Below are 14,044 nucleotides of genomic sequence, written 5' to 3'. Positions count from 1 at the left end.
GTGATCAAAGCTCACTACTGACCTACTGAGTGATCAGAGCTCAAAGCTCATTTAGAGACTTGTTAGTAATGATGTTCCTCAAGGGTCATRTAACTCCCTTGATGTTATAAAAACTGAATGTTTCAGACCCTGAGTAGCACAGAGCAATTTCACAGCATGTTACTTGAGGAGTCCATTTCTGGACGACTRGACAAAGAAGATGACTACTTGTGAATTGCTGATAGATTTACTACAGGAAGCCAAATGGACTTTGAGTGGAAACTGCTTGACTGATACTGGCACAGGAAGTAGCTGAGAGAATTTCCTACACAGCCCAAATCCATTATTTTTTAGCGATGCATAGCAGTCTACGACTGGACTTTGGAAAGACCAAAAACCAAACATTCACAGATTCCAGAATGTTATGCCAAAGTAGACACGGGAAGAATATTTTCATTGTAAATAGTTGCTATTTTAGACTTAGGTTAAAATATATTGGGCAGAGTTCCTTATGTCCTAGTATGATAGCAACATCAGCTCAGGCAGAATTCCCTGTGTTGAGGAAGTGCTTGCTTACAGAATGAAGCTAAAAGATTCAGCCTCATAGATCTTAAGAAAAGTTTTGATTGCAGTTTTTAATTCCGTATTAATGTTAAAGACAATTCCTATATTTCACAACTTGTGAATACTCCACCCTGACCCAAATTCCAATGGATAATGGCCCAATAATGATAAAATGGCCCAATGAATAAAACTATTTCAGCATGTCCTCAGCTCTCTCTTTGTAAGCTACCCATCAAAAGCAATCTTTTTGATGCTCTTTCTCTCGTACCAGCCTGTCTGTACAAATGAGAGTAGATTCACAAAAGAAATTATACCAGATTCAGGAATGTGGCTGAGCACTTTGCTTAGAAAATCAGATGATCTCTTGTTGCTTCCAACCTATTCTGAAATAACAAAATGTAATAATTCCCTATGATAAACACACTTTTAGGTGTTGCCCTGCAGTGAGGGAGAAAACTGAGGTATGGATGGATATAACTAAATTGACTTGCTACCGTGAGTAACAAAGTCAAGGTATTGGATTTCTGACAGTGGGGACTTAAGCAGAAATGTGAGCTTTTGAACTGATTTACTCTGACTGCTAAAATCTGCTACAGTGTTTTTGAAGAAATACCCCACRTGCCTCTCTATTACAATCTGTATTTAGCCTTAGACTTTTAGAAATAATTTCCTTTTCACTGTATGCTTGAGGCTTGATTGCTGTCACTCTAATTGTGTGAGCACTGCTGGCAGATCAGCCTCGATTGCTGCCTTCACCCTGTTCTAATAAGCAACTTGCCAGCCATTCTGCTCTGTTAACCAAAGCAAAGTTCATGAGCTTTGCTATATTATATCATCACATACTCTTAGTCAATATAATAAACACTGAATGATACTATAGGACCAACAAGAAAAATCTGTCCTGTTGGAAGAGATCCCAGTATATTCTGCCTTCATWCATCTCATCACATATCATATGATGATCTAATGGCAACATTATACTTGATTTTCATGTGTAGGAAATTTTTATCTTTAAAAAAGCAAGTAAGTAATGACTATTGTCCAGTGACTGAAACATAGATAAATTGTTGTGTGAATTAGGAGAAATATTGTCTGACAGCACATGTGTTTTGTGGTAACCTTTTTTCCAGTTGAGGAAAGAGTCAAGATTCAGCTATCTACTTAAAATGTGAAATAAAATTTTATTCTGAGGAGTCTAATGGCAACCTAGGTATAGTTCTTCCTTTTCACTATCCCTATTTGGCCAAATCCAGAAAAATTTACATTGCTGAGCAGAATTATTTGTTTTGGTGCTATTTTCTTGAAGAGACAAAAGTAGTTCRGAGATTGCATTTCAAGAGCTGATTACCTGGAAAGTTACTTTTTCTTTTGTGCCAGGTATTTTGTTGTTGCTTTTTGCTTCCGTATTGTTGTCATTTGGAGACATCACTGAAAAGTAATCTTTTAATGAACACTTAATGAATAAAAATGCATTAGATTGTGAATGAATAAAAATGCATGAGTCTTTCTAAGACAATGTTGCTCTTTGGATTTAGGTGCATAGTTGTAATGCAAGTGATACCTGAACTTCACTGATATAGGATGTATCCAGAATGAAAATGTCTGAGTTCAAATTTGATTTGACAATGAAATATATATTATAGTATATTATATATTTTTTATAAAAATTTTTAWTTTTTTTATTTTTTAAATTTTAAATTTTTATATATTCATATATAAATATATAAATATTATGTATTGCATATTATATAAATCATATAATATATAATTTGAATTCTGAATCAATCAAACTTTTATTAGTAACAGACTCCAGATTCACCCTTCCTCATGTACCACCTTGTTGTACGTAAACTTCTTTTGCAAACTGTATGCATTAATATAAATTGTTTGTGCTCATCAGATACAAGATATGCTTATATTTATCAACACTCCCCAAAAGAGTCTGATATTCAAAATAATCTGTATTTATTTGAGAGCTTATATTGTACAGTGATTTGCCTAATACTTCTTTTAGTACCCAGAAACACTTAGGTAAGCAAAAACTCAGCAATAATCTAATTCTTATTGGAGTAAATAAGAGGTTTTTTTTTCTTGATTTTAATGAGAAGTGGATCTTGCCCTACACTAATSTTATGACAGGCTGATAATCAAATATTATTAACGCCAAGCTCCTTTTGTAGGTCTCTTGGCAGTCTGTACAGATGCACCTACCGTACATCTGCAAAATGGTTGTAAGCACGTATCAGCTTTCACTTTGATTTCCTTCTGCACCTATGCTTTGTGAGTCAGCAGGATTCAATTTTTGCAGTTCACAACTTGAATCTTTCACATTATGGAGTTTCTTGAAGGGTAACTAAAAAAAAATTGAAATTTCTGTTTCAGTCTCTATGTTAAGTAAACTTTTGTGTTTAAAAGCCTATCAGGAATGCTATCAAGAAATCCCTTTTGGCAGAAGAAAGCATAAAACTGGTGGACTGTGCTTCAAGCACCAGTCACCATCTTTTCTAGCTTTGTTAGACTGTGTTTGTTGCTGTCGGAGGATTTAGTCAGCCTTTAGGCTGATTTTAGGGAAACTATAAATGGAAGGAAATGGGTTCTTTGCTGTCAAACTCTCTTTCCCTTACCATTTTGTCCATGAGTTGAGGTTGTTAACATCTGCAGAAAACCAAGATAGGCCTGAACAAGTCTGGCCCTTTCCTCTGACCAAGGAGTGGCGTTCAGAGAAGCCATCCTCTCTATCATGTTCCCACTGTCTTTTCTCCTACACTAACGGGCAYTGACCACTTGCAATTTAGGTCATAAAGTATAAGCCTTGCAGGAGACAGTAAGAGGACAGTACAGTTTGGGCTTTTGATCTGGAAGGAATCCAGAATCGAATAATCAAACAATGCCAGCAAGTCTCCCTGGCCATGTGTGTGAAGTGATCTTTTTTGTTCTTCCTTTTGCCATTTTCATTTAAATTATTTTTGCTCAATACACTTTCTCCTCCTTTTTTTTTTTTTTTTTCCTTCGACCTGCTCTTTTTAAGGTCTTCTCTTTCTTTCCTTTACTTCTCTGTTTCTGTGCCTTTTTTTTCGTGCAAGGTGTGAACTATATTTTAATGAAATCAATGAGATTGTAGTAGTGTAAAGGAGCTTCAAGCAGCAAACAAGGCCAATTTTTCTCCTATTTTACCCTTGCTCATCTTCATTTATTTCCATTTCCTTAGCCATTAGAAAAGCAGTCTCATGTTGAGGATGTTCTAACCTACCATATGCATATGATGGAAGTGAGGAAGCAGCCGCGAGTTTCCAGGTGCTGCTTCCAGGTGCCGTGTTGAAATGGTTTCCTATGCTGTCTTTTTGAAATATTTGTCCTATCACTGAGTTGTTGAGGGAGGGGAAGTGAACAATGACAGACATTTGCTTGAAAGGAAAAGCAGCTCCTTTACCATGCATAGACTTCTTTACTATGACTGTTGCTCATGACAAGTGAAGGGCTTTGACAGCCATCTAGTGGCTGGGATTTTCTTTATTTCTTTATTTATTTTATTCTTAATACAGTTTAAGAAAATTCCAAAATTGGACCTAGGCATGTCAGTGCATGATATGAATTTGCTTCCAAAATATTGGAGCATAGGCTCTGAATATGCTGCTTTATTATATAAGCTATAGCTGACTGCTTGACCTCTGGTCAGATATATCTTTAACACAAACATGATTTTCTAACATGCCGGTATCTAGCAAAGATAAATGAATGAATAAATAAAACCCACATTGTGTGGACAATGCTTTGYACTGAATTTCTCTTTTTCACAAAAATCCTACTTACAAATATATGGATAAGTCCTTAAACATGTCACATGATATTTTTTTTGTACCTCATCTGTTATATTTGGTCAATGTTTTGATCYTAACTTACATTGACCTAGGTAGATTCATGACTCTGTAGATTCTCTGGTCAAGTCTAATAGCAATTATAGTTGCACTTCTTTGTTGTAAAGAAAGGAATTGCTTAACTGACTAGTACATAATTTTGCCATATAAAAAAAAAAATTCAAAACTGCTTCTGAAGTCATTTAACGTCTCRTGTTACAACTCCTGAAGGCGAAAGCGAGACTTGCGAGACAAAGAATGCATGATGCTCTCTACAATTAACCTTGTTGATTCCCAAACAAGGGAAGAAACAGCGTAGAACAGTTTCCTTTGCTGCTTTTTCCACTCTGGGTACAACCCGCAACATGACTACACTTTAGGCCTGACAGTAAAATGTCACAAAGTGCTTGTGGGTTGAGTTGGAACTGAAATAGCTGCTTTTTCCAGGTTCCTCTGTCAGCATATTGCAGCCACAGAATAAAGGAAGACTAGAATCTGGAACATGATCAAAGGATAGTAGGATTAAAAATGTGCTTTCTGGAAGTGTTGCAACTTCTTTGTACAGTATACCTGTAACCTGACAGGAAAACAGACTTGAATATATTTCCAGAAGTTAGTATGTGCTTTTTTTCTCTCCTTCTGTCTCCCTCCCTCGCTCCCTTTCTCAGTGAGTCGCTGAGAGGAACTCGGGCAGAAGCTAGTCACCATCTGGCTCAACTCTCATTTGCCAAAGCAGTTGCTATGTGGTTTATTTGAAGTTATGAGAGAATGCTGACTTTGGACTCAGTAACTTAAAAATTTCATTTATGCAAACTGCTGCTCTTCTGAGCAGCACAATGAGTTCTACTGGTGATGCATGAAGGAAGACATAGACCATATGCCAGACATCTGGGGGAAAAAAGGCTAAATATGTCAGACAGTGCATTATGTCATGCACACAAGAGAGAAGTGAGAAGTACGCTTTCCAGAACACATTTTGCAGCTTGGAAAATGATACTCACAGTGTCATAAATGGACAGTACACCAAACTTGGTTGATGTCTTTACTTCACTCTGAAAACATTTCYTCCTGAGCTTCTGTTGTGCCCCTTCAAGTCACTTTGTCATCTTGTGTGATGTACCAGTTGAAAAGAGGGCTTGACCTGGCATACGTTTGGTTTCCAGTTTTTGTCTGAAAGCTTTAGAAACTCCTCATGGCAGGCAACGGTTAATGCCACATCTGGTCCCTTCCTTCTAGCTCTGAGATTGATTGAATAACTGGACTTAAGTGATGAAGCTGAGGTCCCAGATCTGTTCATATTTATTGCTTCATGATTTTCTGTTTACATCTGGTTTAAATTATGGCTGAAATGTAGAGAACAGTGAAACTGTCATTGTGCTTAAGGGATGTTAATTTTTACCCTGGTAAGTTTTCTAAAATAATGGTCACAATCTGTGGCCACTTGAGTATGACCCATATATGTGTGTATGATTGTCCTATTCCCAGTCTTAGTTAGGGAAGAGTTGGTTGGAAATTACCAGATAAGAGCTTTAGCTGGATCATACCAGCTTCCAAGATACTTTGATAAGGTTTTTTTGTGGTTAGATGGAGCCCACTGTATCCCAGGTATTAGGACAATCATTTGGGATGGAGGGGGCTCTGCTTGAAAGCACTCTGRTATGACTTGGCTTGGGGTGGAACGTGATTTTTGCATTGGGTTTTTTGGTTGCAGGTTTGTGACCTATTGGTTAGGGATGGTTAGGTTGGTTAGGTGGTTTTCTTTGTACAAAGGATAAAATATTCTTTGGTCCAAAGTAAAATGTCCTTTAAAAAGTTGGACACCCAAATAAAAGTTTTCACTTTACTTGGTTTTTTAATTGTTTATCAGACATATGATATTTTTAGCTGGAGATGTTAACAGATTCTCACCTCCTCATGGTTTAAAAAAAAAACAGAGGTGTAAAACTTGGGGTATTTGACTGCACAGCAGGAAGAAAGCAGAGTCATAGACTTAGTTATGGGTATAACAGTATGTACAGGGACTGTTGTGTCCCCTGCCTTCAAGAAAAATGAGGAATTTTACGTTCMATCAGAACAGTAAAAAGAAGAGAGAGAAAAAGAAATTCAACCTAGAGAAGGCGCTTAAAGCAGTGTAACTTTAATAAAACGTGATGACTGCTCTAGAAATGTGAGAACATGCACATAGGTAAGACATTTGTGAATAGTCAGTAAAAGCCATTCCTGCAGAACTTGTCATGCAGAACAGTATTTTCTATATAGCTGAAAAATATAAGAAATAATTCTTATGTGCCATGAGTGTCTGTGCAGTGCTACCATGATTCAGACTCTGTAAAGTACCTGCAGCAGCAAGTACCTGAAGTATGCAGTGTCTTACCAAAGTATCACAGGCTCTTAGATTTCTCTAATACTGTGCACGAGAATTGCAAAGAGCTGGCACATGGCAGGAGTTCCTCCAATCAAATTAAGCACCCACTGAGCAGAATGACAGTCAAAGCCTCATAAGACAACATTCTTTCGAGAAAATATATTGTGGTGGTTTTGTGAACTCTAAGATGCCTTTTTTGTTTTTCCCAATCCAGAAATAAGACAGGAAGCAAGATAGGAAAGAAGTATAAGATGAATGATAATTTAAAGACCTTGACAATGACCTCAACAATGATGGTGTTTCTTCTTTTCATCTTATGATGCAGTTTTTGAATTCTAAACATGCTCTTTGCTTGTACAGACCTACTCCTCCTCTGGTTTCACAGGTGCAAAATCCATTCTATATTCTCTGTCCTTTCCTAGGAGAAGATGGGGAGGAAATAGCCTGCACACAGAATGGCCAGATGTACCTGAACAGAGATATTTGGAAGCCCTCGCCATGCCAGATTTGTGTCTGCGACAACGGAGCTATCCTGTGTGATGAAATCCAGTGTCAAGATATGCTGGAATGCGAGAACCCACAGGTGCCCCCAGGAGAGTGCTGTCCTGTGTGTCCTCACACAACACGTGACTTTGATACAACTATTGGTAAGATCATTTTTGGTTTGCCTTTTTGAAAGGAGAGCTAGTCAGGCTGGCCCTCTGAATGGTATTTGCTCTGCTCTTGTGGTTCAAAATGGACCGAGGAGCAAGTGTTTAAATCTGCATCTGTTACCAGTTTAAATATGCAGCAAGCTTAATGCTAGGTTTAAAGTTCTCTAAAATCAACCCAGAGAAGTAGGAACCTTGGGATACTTTAATAGTATTTCCATAGTAAAGGTTTAAATCTGCACAGAATCAACATTTGGCAGTTATTTTTCTTCTCAGCTTGCACCTGAGCTATCTCTGGAGAACGTTCTCTTCTGACTAGGAATCTGATAGAAATCCAAAGTCTTTATAACTGAAAGATTGATCTGAATTCCATCTTGATTTTCAACGAGGTTGAATTCTGCATACCTTTTCTGGTTTATCTGGAACTGAAAAATGAATGCATTAAAGATCTATAAGAAAATGAGTGCATTGTTTGGCAAAATGCTCAATTCCTGGCCCCTTCATACTTTATAGATGAATGCATATAAACATTATTTCAGTGTAAAATGTTTCCACAAAGTGGAAGCACAGGTCCTCAGTTTTTGAAGCCAATTTAACATTTATCCTAGATGAATGCAAGCCACTTCTGAGAAAGTAAACTGTAGGAAATATTCTAAACTCTGTCTGTATACTTTCTATACCTTAAATATTATCTCTTTTGCAGTCATTTTTTATTCATAGAGATAYTTGGATCAGGTAATCACCCCTAAATTTTCATAAGAGAAAAATCTCTGAACTTGCAATTCACACTCATTAGTACTGTGTATTGCATTATTTGAACTATATTCAATATATAATAATTAAAGCAATTTTTTACAAGGAATATAGTTGTTGTTCACTTAATATAGAATGAAGAAGTGATAAAGAGACCACAGTAGGAACTTGTGTAACTGAGCAGTGAAACAAGGTGTGGCAAGCATTAATAGGTGATGCATCCTGCTGTGCTTTGGGAGGCATTAGGCCAACACTAATACACCTCACAGATATAAGAGAATTATAGACACATTCCAGGATTCCTTAATGTTATGTTGTAGATGCTTGTTAGACATTTCTTGTGTTCAAGTTAGTATCAAAACTTYCAACCTCATTGCCAAATATTAGGCTAGTGGTAAAAACTACTAGAAGTTTTTCACAAGATATAATGCTTGCTTAAAGTGCTTTGTCTTGCTGTGTGCAACACTAGAAAAGACTGGGGATAAGAGAGTAACACTGGAAACCCTGTGAACTTTTTCCTGCACTATCTTCTGTGCAGCTAGGATGCTGGTTAATAACAGGAAGGTTATAACACCATCATGCAATTCTTATCATTTGCTGTAAAAACATTAATTTTCTCCTTTTTTTTTTTCTTTTGCTCACTTTAATAGGTAGAGGAAGAAAGGTAAGATTTCATTTTAAACTTCTGAAAGAATATCTTAAAAATATTAAAGTCTTTCACATCTCATTGGAGCATTTCACAGAGGTTATATATATATATGCTCTTGTGAAAGCATTTAATTTATGTTAATATGTACAAGTAGAAATCAGAAAACAATACATCAGTTCATTAATGAAATGCAAGTGGTCTTTTCTCTTGTTCTTCCTCAATGGTTAGGAGATTACAACCCAAATTGAAATAAATCCTGGGACACACTTAGTATAGGGAATACCTTGATTGAAAATCCCTGAAATGTGGGATTAACTGGGATTAGAGAAATCCCAGTTTAAGTCATCTACTTGATCTCTAGTGATACCACAGAATGAGGAAAGGGCCTACTGAATCATTAGGATCCACACTTTTAGGATTGTCAACTTGTTTTTTGGTAAGACTTAACTAGTGTGCGGTAGCTAATCCAATCCTTCTTTAAACACTATTGCTCCATTTCGTAAGGCTTTGCACAGACAGGACATCTGTATTGTGACCCGTGCTGTCACTGCAGCTCGTCAAGGTTTCCTTAGATTAGTTTTAGACTTCCTAACCAATATCCTTTCCTTTAAGCACACAGTGTCTGTATGTTTAGTCTGGATTAGTGTCTGGATTAGCTATGGTAGATATATCAGTTTAGTTTCAACTGCATAGYAGTAGACAAGCCTTGGCATTTGTCACATGGCAGTGATCATATTGCTGTAGCCATACCTGTTAATTATATGTTGTCAGTTAATAAGCCATCTGATAAGTTTGTGTATCTTTCTGCAGGGACAAAAAGGAGAACCTGGAGTAGTTCCACCTGTAAGTCCACTTTTAAATTTATCACCACTCTCTGAAAGTGTAATTTTTCAGTGTTTTATAGCAGAAATTCAGTGATTAACAAAACAAAATAAAAATGTATGGGCTATTAAAGGAGTGAAATTAATTGTTCTGTGTCATTTGTGTGCCATTGGAAGTTCCTTTCAGTTGAATTTCAAGGAAAATGTTTGTTAAAACTCTCATAATCCTTATTTTTGTAGTTGGAACTTTGTGAAATTGTAATAGTAATTTAGCATTTGAACAGTGTAGAAGTATCAGGAAAAATTAGGGTAAATAAATTCTCACTTTCCACCTTTTTTTTCCCCACTTTCCATCATGGAAGGATGGAAATGAAAAATAGAGTAACAGAGATTATGTCACTGTCATTCACTTATTCATTTCAACTTTTTTTTTTAAAGGATTATTGAATCTATAGTTTTAGTTCATTTYGTTTTTACACAAAATACTTATGGTCCTGCCAAGATTTTGCTCATACAACTTAATAGAAAAACTCCAAAACTGAGACAAAAAAATCTTTTTCCAAAATGCCTTCCAACTTGCCAAGGAACCTAATTGTCCCTGCTGCAATTTATTTTTCAGTAACTAGCTTCATACAGGGTAGGCATGAGAAATATGTCTCTAATGCTGTGCAATAATTTTCATATATGTTGCCTTCTTTAGGTTTCAGGAATACGAGGACGGCCAGGACCAGCTGTGAGTAGTTTCTGAACTTCTGTTTCCCTAATGATAGTATTTATTCCAAGTTTTTGCCTTTTCTGTTTCGGGAGTATGATGTGAGGGAGTGACATGTCTGTGCAAAGCTGCTGGAGGTGAGGAGATACCAAGATTACAGGATCAGGCTGTAGTGCCAGGTTAGCTCCATGCCATGAGTGAGTGGATGGATGTTCTGTAGGACATATGTGTCTGGAGGCCCTGTAGTTCAAAACTGTTGCTGAGGAGACTTTCTGTAGCAGGGATCCTCTCAGTGAACAGAGATGCAATATGTTCCCTGGGCACAACTAAGCAGAGGGTAATTCTGGATAAGTAGAGAGGATGTCTCAAAATTATAGCATGTCCATGGGAAGAGCTCCCACGTTTAAAAAACTTCTGCTAAATTGAGGTCTGAAACATGAAACCATTTTGCACATCTTTGCATCCTGCTTCTACTCCCTTCAGGCAATGGAGAAGAAATCTTCTGTGACTGAAACCCTTTTCTTTATGATCATGTGACAAAAAGAATCCCCCCCAAAAAATTACATTTATTTCAAACCTTCATCAGTGTAAAAAGGTAATTAATATTTCTAATCTTGCTTCTAGGGACCTCCAGGTTCACAAGGACCACGAGGAGAACGAGGRCCTAAGGGAAGACCTGTAAGTTATTAAATATTCTCAGAAATTAAGTACTGGCCTAACTTCAAAATGTCTCCTTGCTTCTCARGTTCTAAGTACTTTACTTGTATTTCCCAGGAATCAGCAAACAAACATAAAATTGTTTATATCTAACTGTTCTCTGGTTAGCTTGAAACTTCAGTATTTAGAGAAAGACTTAGCAGTATTTCCACCAAATCCATGATTTTTCAGCAGTTACCCAAAGTAGTGTGTGAGAGTACAACTTTCTCCAGGATTTAAAAAATGAGAAGGGCAAAGCTGGAACATCATGTTACTCTATTAAATACTTGCTAACTTTTACTGGTGTCTACTGTGCATCAAAAGCAATATTAACTCTAAGGCTCAGAGCATTTCAGAATAGAAGACAGAGCTCAGGAAGTTAGTAGGAGTTAATATGTGACCACATATGTTGGTATGCTGGTGAATAATATAATCAAGATTGCTCGGTGGAAATAAAGACTTCATAGGGGAATTTCAGCATCTGCGTGTGGAGAACCACAGAAAAAGCTGAAAGGGAGTACTGAAAGACAGCATGATCATATAAAAACCATTAGGTAAAAACGCAGAAGCCTCTTTTAACAGGTTTTTAAGAGTTTCATCATTTTAATTTGTATTTGGATATTTTCCTATTGCTGTGAAGAGTATAATCCAATATTTAACATATTTTCCCTGAATAACAAACTTCAGTTTTAGGCTACAGGCCTTGAATTAATTCCTTTCCCYTGTTTCCCCAGTGAGTCACTGTTGTCCATAGATGGTCATGGCACTTACTAATAAAGAAGTAGAATGAGTGTGTAGCCTCTGTGAGAAGATGCCAAGCCACTGTTGCTGTCTAGATAACCATAAAATATTTGTACAATGAATAACTCTACAGATGCATAAAATAATTGATGGAATAGCTGGGAAATCTTGCAGTGTGTAGAGAAATTCAGAGTGAGTTTACAGAGACACTTAAGTGAAATCAATGTGCTGTGTTGTCATTGAGACAGTAAATAATTTCTCACTGTTCCATAGGTACCTTTCATATTCCTTTCTAAAGGGCTGTCTAGAAATATATAGGACTTAAGAAGCAGTAGGCACTCACCTGTGCTAGGAATMTCTATATTTTACAAAAGCAGAACAGCTGGGCAAAAAGTAACATCAGAAATGTACACATATTTTTTACTTACAATGTAGCCATTAAATTCTTTGTTTAGTGAGATGAATATCTAGGGAATAACATACATGAATTTACAGAATGAATCTTGGGAGGTTATTTCTGGAGCATGACCAAATCTCATGTGATCACAAATGATTTTTGGAAGACAGAAGATCAAGCTTGCTCATACTTGTTAATGTGTTTTGTCTCGGGATGGTGTTACACTGGATAGCGGCTGCAGGAGCTGTAGGACAGYGGTACCCAAACATGCTCTCCCAGAAACTGCATTTCCTCCAGTTAGGAAAAATTTCCCCCGTGGGCGGAATCTGCCTTGGGTTTTGTGGAGCCACAGTGACGGGCTGGGATAACGGGTGTCCCCGCTCTGGGTGCGTGTTTAACGGATGCCCCCTCGTGGCTCCTGTGGAATCTTTTAAAGACCATTTCATTGACCTTGACCTGGTGAAGGAAATTGTTAACTTCATACATACAAGCAAGGATTTATAAAAATAAAACAATAAGTATTGGCCATATAACACTGGATAGGTGCCATCTGCAAATGCCAGCGTTTTTTTTTTCCAGGTCCTGAGGAAAAAGGTTTACTGTGTTGTTGAAATGGTTTGATTTTTGGTGACAAAAAAATGCATTTAATATTATGTCTTCCTTCACCACAGTGTATCTGAGCCTTTGGCCTAAGGCTAGGACTGTGACTCGGGTTCAATTTACTGAAAAGGATTCAGTGCCTGTGGGATAATTAAAGCATCTGGAGAGAAAAGATACATATCCTGGATATAATTTTAACACATAGTTGGTTATTTGATGTTCCACAATTTTGGCATTCTTAGTTTGGAATGTTTTTATAACATGACTGAATTGTCTGGGACAGTTTTTTTTTTCTTTTTTTTTTGTTAGGATGCCTTATTCTATATACTGACAGTCAGTAGCCATTGTAAAGTAGCTTACTGAATTGTTTATTGGCAAACGTGTTTTTCCCTAATGCTTAGTTTTCTTTCCATTTTGAAAACAAAAAAATCAAATTCTGTTTCCCTTAGGACAGCAGGAACTTTAAGGTTTGGCAGTGTGTGCTTCTGTTTTCAAAAAAATAGTAAATAAAAAGTTTTTTGACAGGAGCTCCTGCTTGACAGAATCTACTCATTTGTTTCAATATTCTGCCTGCAATYGATTCAACACAGAGATTTTGTGTCAGAGTATGTGTGTGTATATGTATGCATGTTCATCTGATAAGGAAAAAAGACTTTCCCCCTGATCCCCAACCTCATACGACTTTCAGTTCATGAAGATTCGTTGAGAATTTAAGCTGAAAAATTAACTTGTTTGATAAAAGTTTCTAAGAATCCCGTGGTCAGACTCACTGTGTCTCTGTAGCCTTTCCTAAGGGAATGCCCTTTTATTAACACACAAACTACTGGTTTGGTCCCTAAATTCCACTGAAATGTGTCACAGACTGCCAGGAAACAGTCCTCTCTTAGAAATAAAAGCAGTCTATTGGATTATAATTGTGCTTGTAATGCTGACTTGCTGAGCAAGGCTTCTGAAGTTTTATATTTAAAGATGTTGATGTAAGTGAGCTCATTATATAGTGTAAACTTTTTGCTCACTTTAGTCCATCATTCTCTTATCCTGTAGGAAGCAACAATAACAAGCACTTTAACATCCGTATGTATTTTTTATCTGCATTGGACTTACCACTGTTGATTTTGTATCACTGATGTTTTGTTAGCTATTTCTGTGTTTAGTTTCGATTCTGAGGGATGCAGATTGGAAATCAAAACTGGATAATTAAAGGGAGAGCAATAGGATGGCCTCCTAGCTTGTGCCTAAATGCTGATTAGAGCTAAAACTGGC

General features: G+C 36.9%; 1 protein-coding gene across 1 annotated transcript in view; it reads left to right on the top strand.

Annotated features, from left to right (window-relative positions):
- The window catches only part of COL5A2 (collagen type V alpha 2 chain), a 90,855-nt gene that overhangs the window by 36,731 nt on the left and 40,080 nt on the right, over nt 1-14,044 (top strand). Inside the window, exons 2-6 of the mRNA XM_026033740.1 lie at nt 7,185-7,409; nt 8,816-8,829; nt 9,625-9,657; nt 10,336-10,368; nt 10,972-11,025. Coding sequence (XP_025889525.1) covers nt 7,185-7,409; nt 8,816-8,829; nt 9,625-9,657; nt 10,336-10,368; nt 10,972-11,025 — 359 coding nt within the window. The remainder of the gene's footprint in view (nt 1-7,184; nt 7,410-8,815; nt 8,830-9,624; nt 9,658-10,335; nt 10,369-10,971; nt 11,026-14,044) is intronic.

Source organism: Nothoprocta perdicaria, unplaced genomic scaffold (assembly GCF_003342845.1).
Source record: "Nothoprocta perdicaria isolate Ctin4 unplaced genomic scaffold, notPer1 scaffold_132, whole genome shotgun sequence".
Taxonomy (NCBI): Eukaryota; Metazoa; Chordata; class Aves; order Tinamiformes; family Tinamidae; genus Nothoprocta; species Nothoprocta perdicaria.
This window is presented reverse-complemented; position numbering and strand designations above follow the sequence as displayed.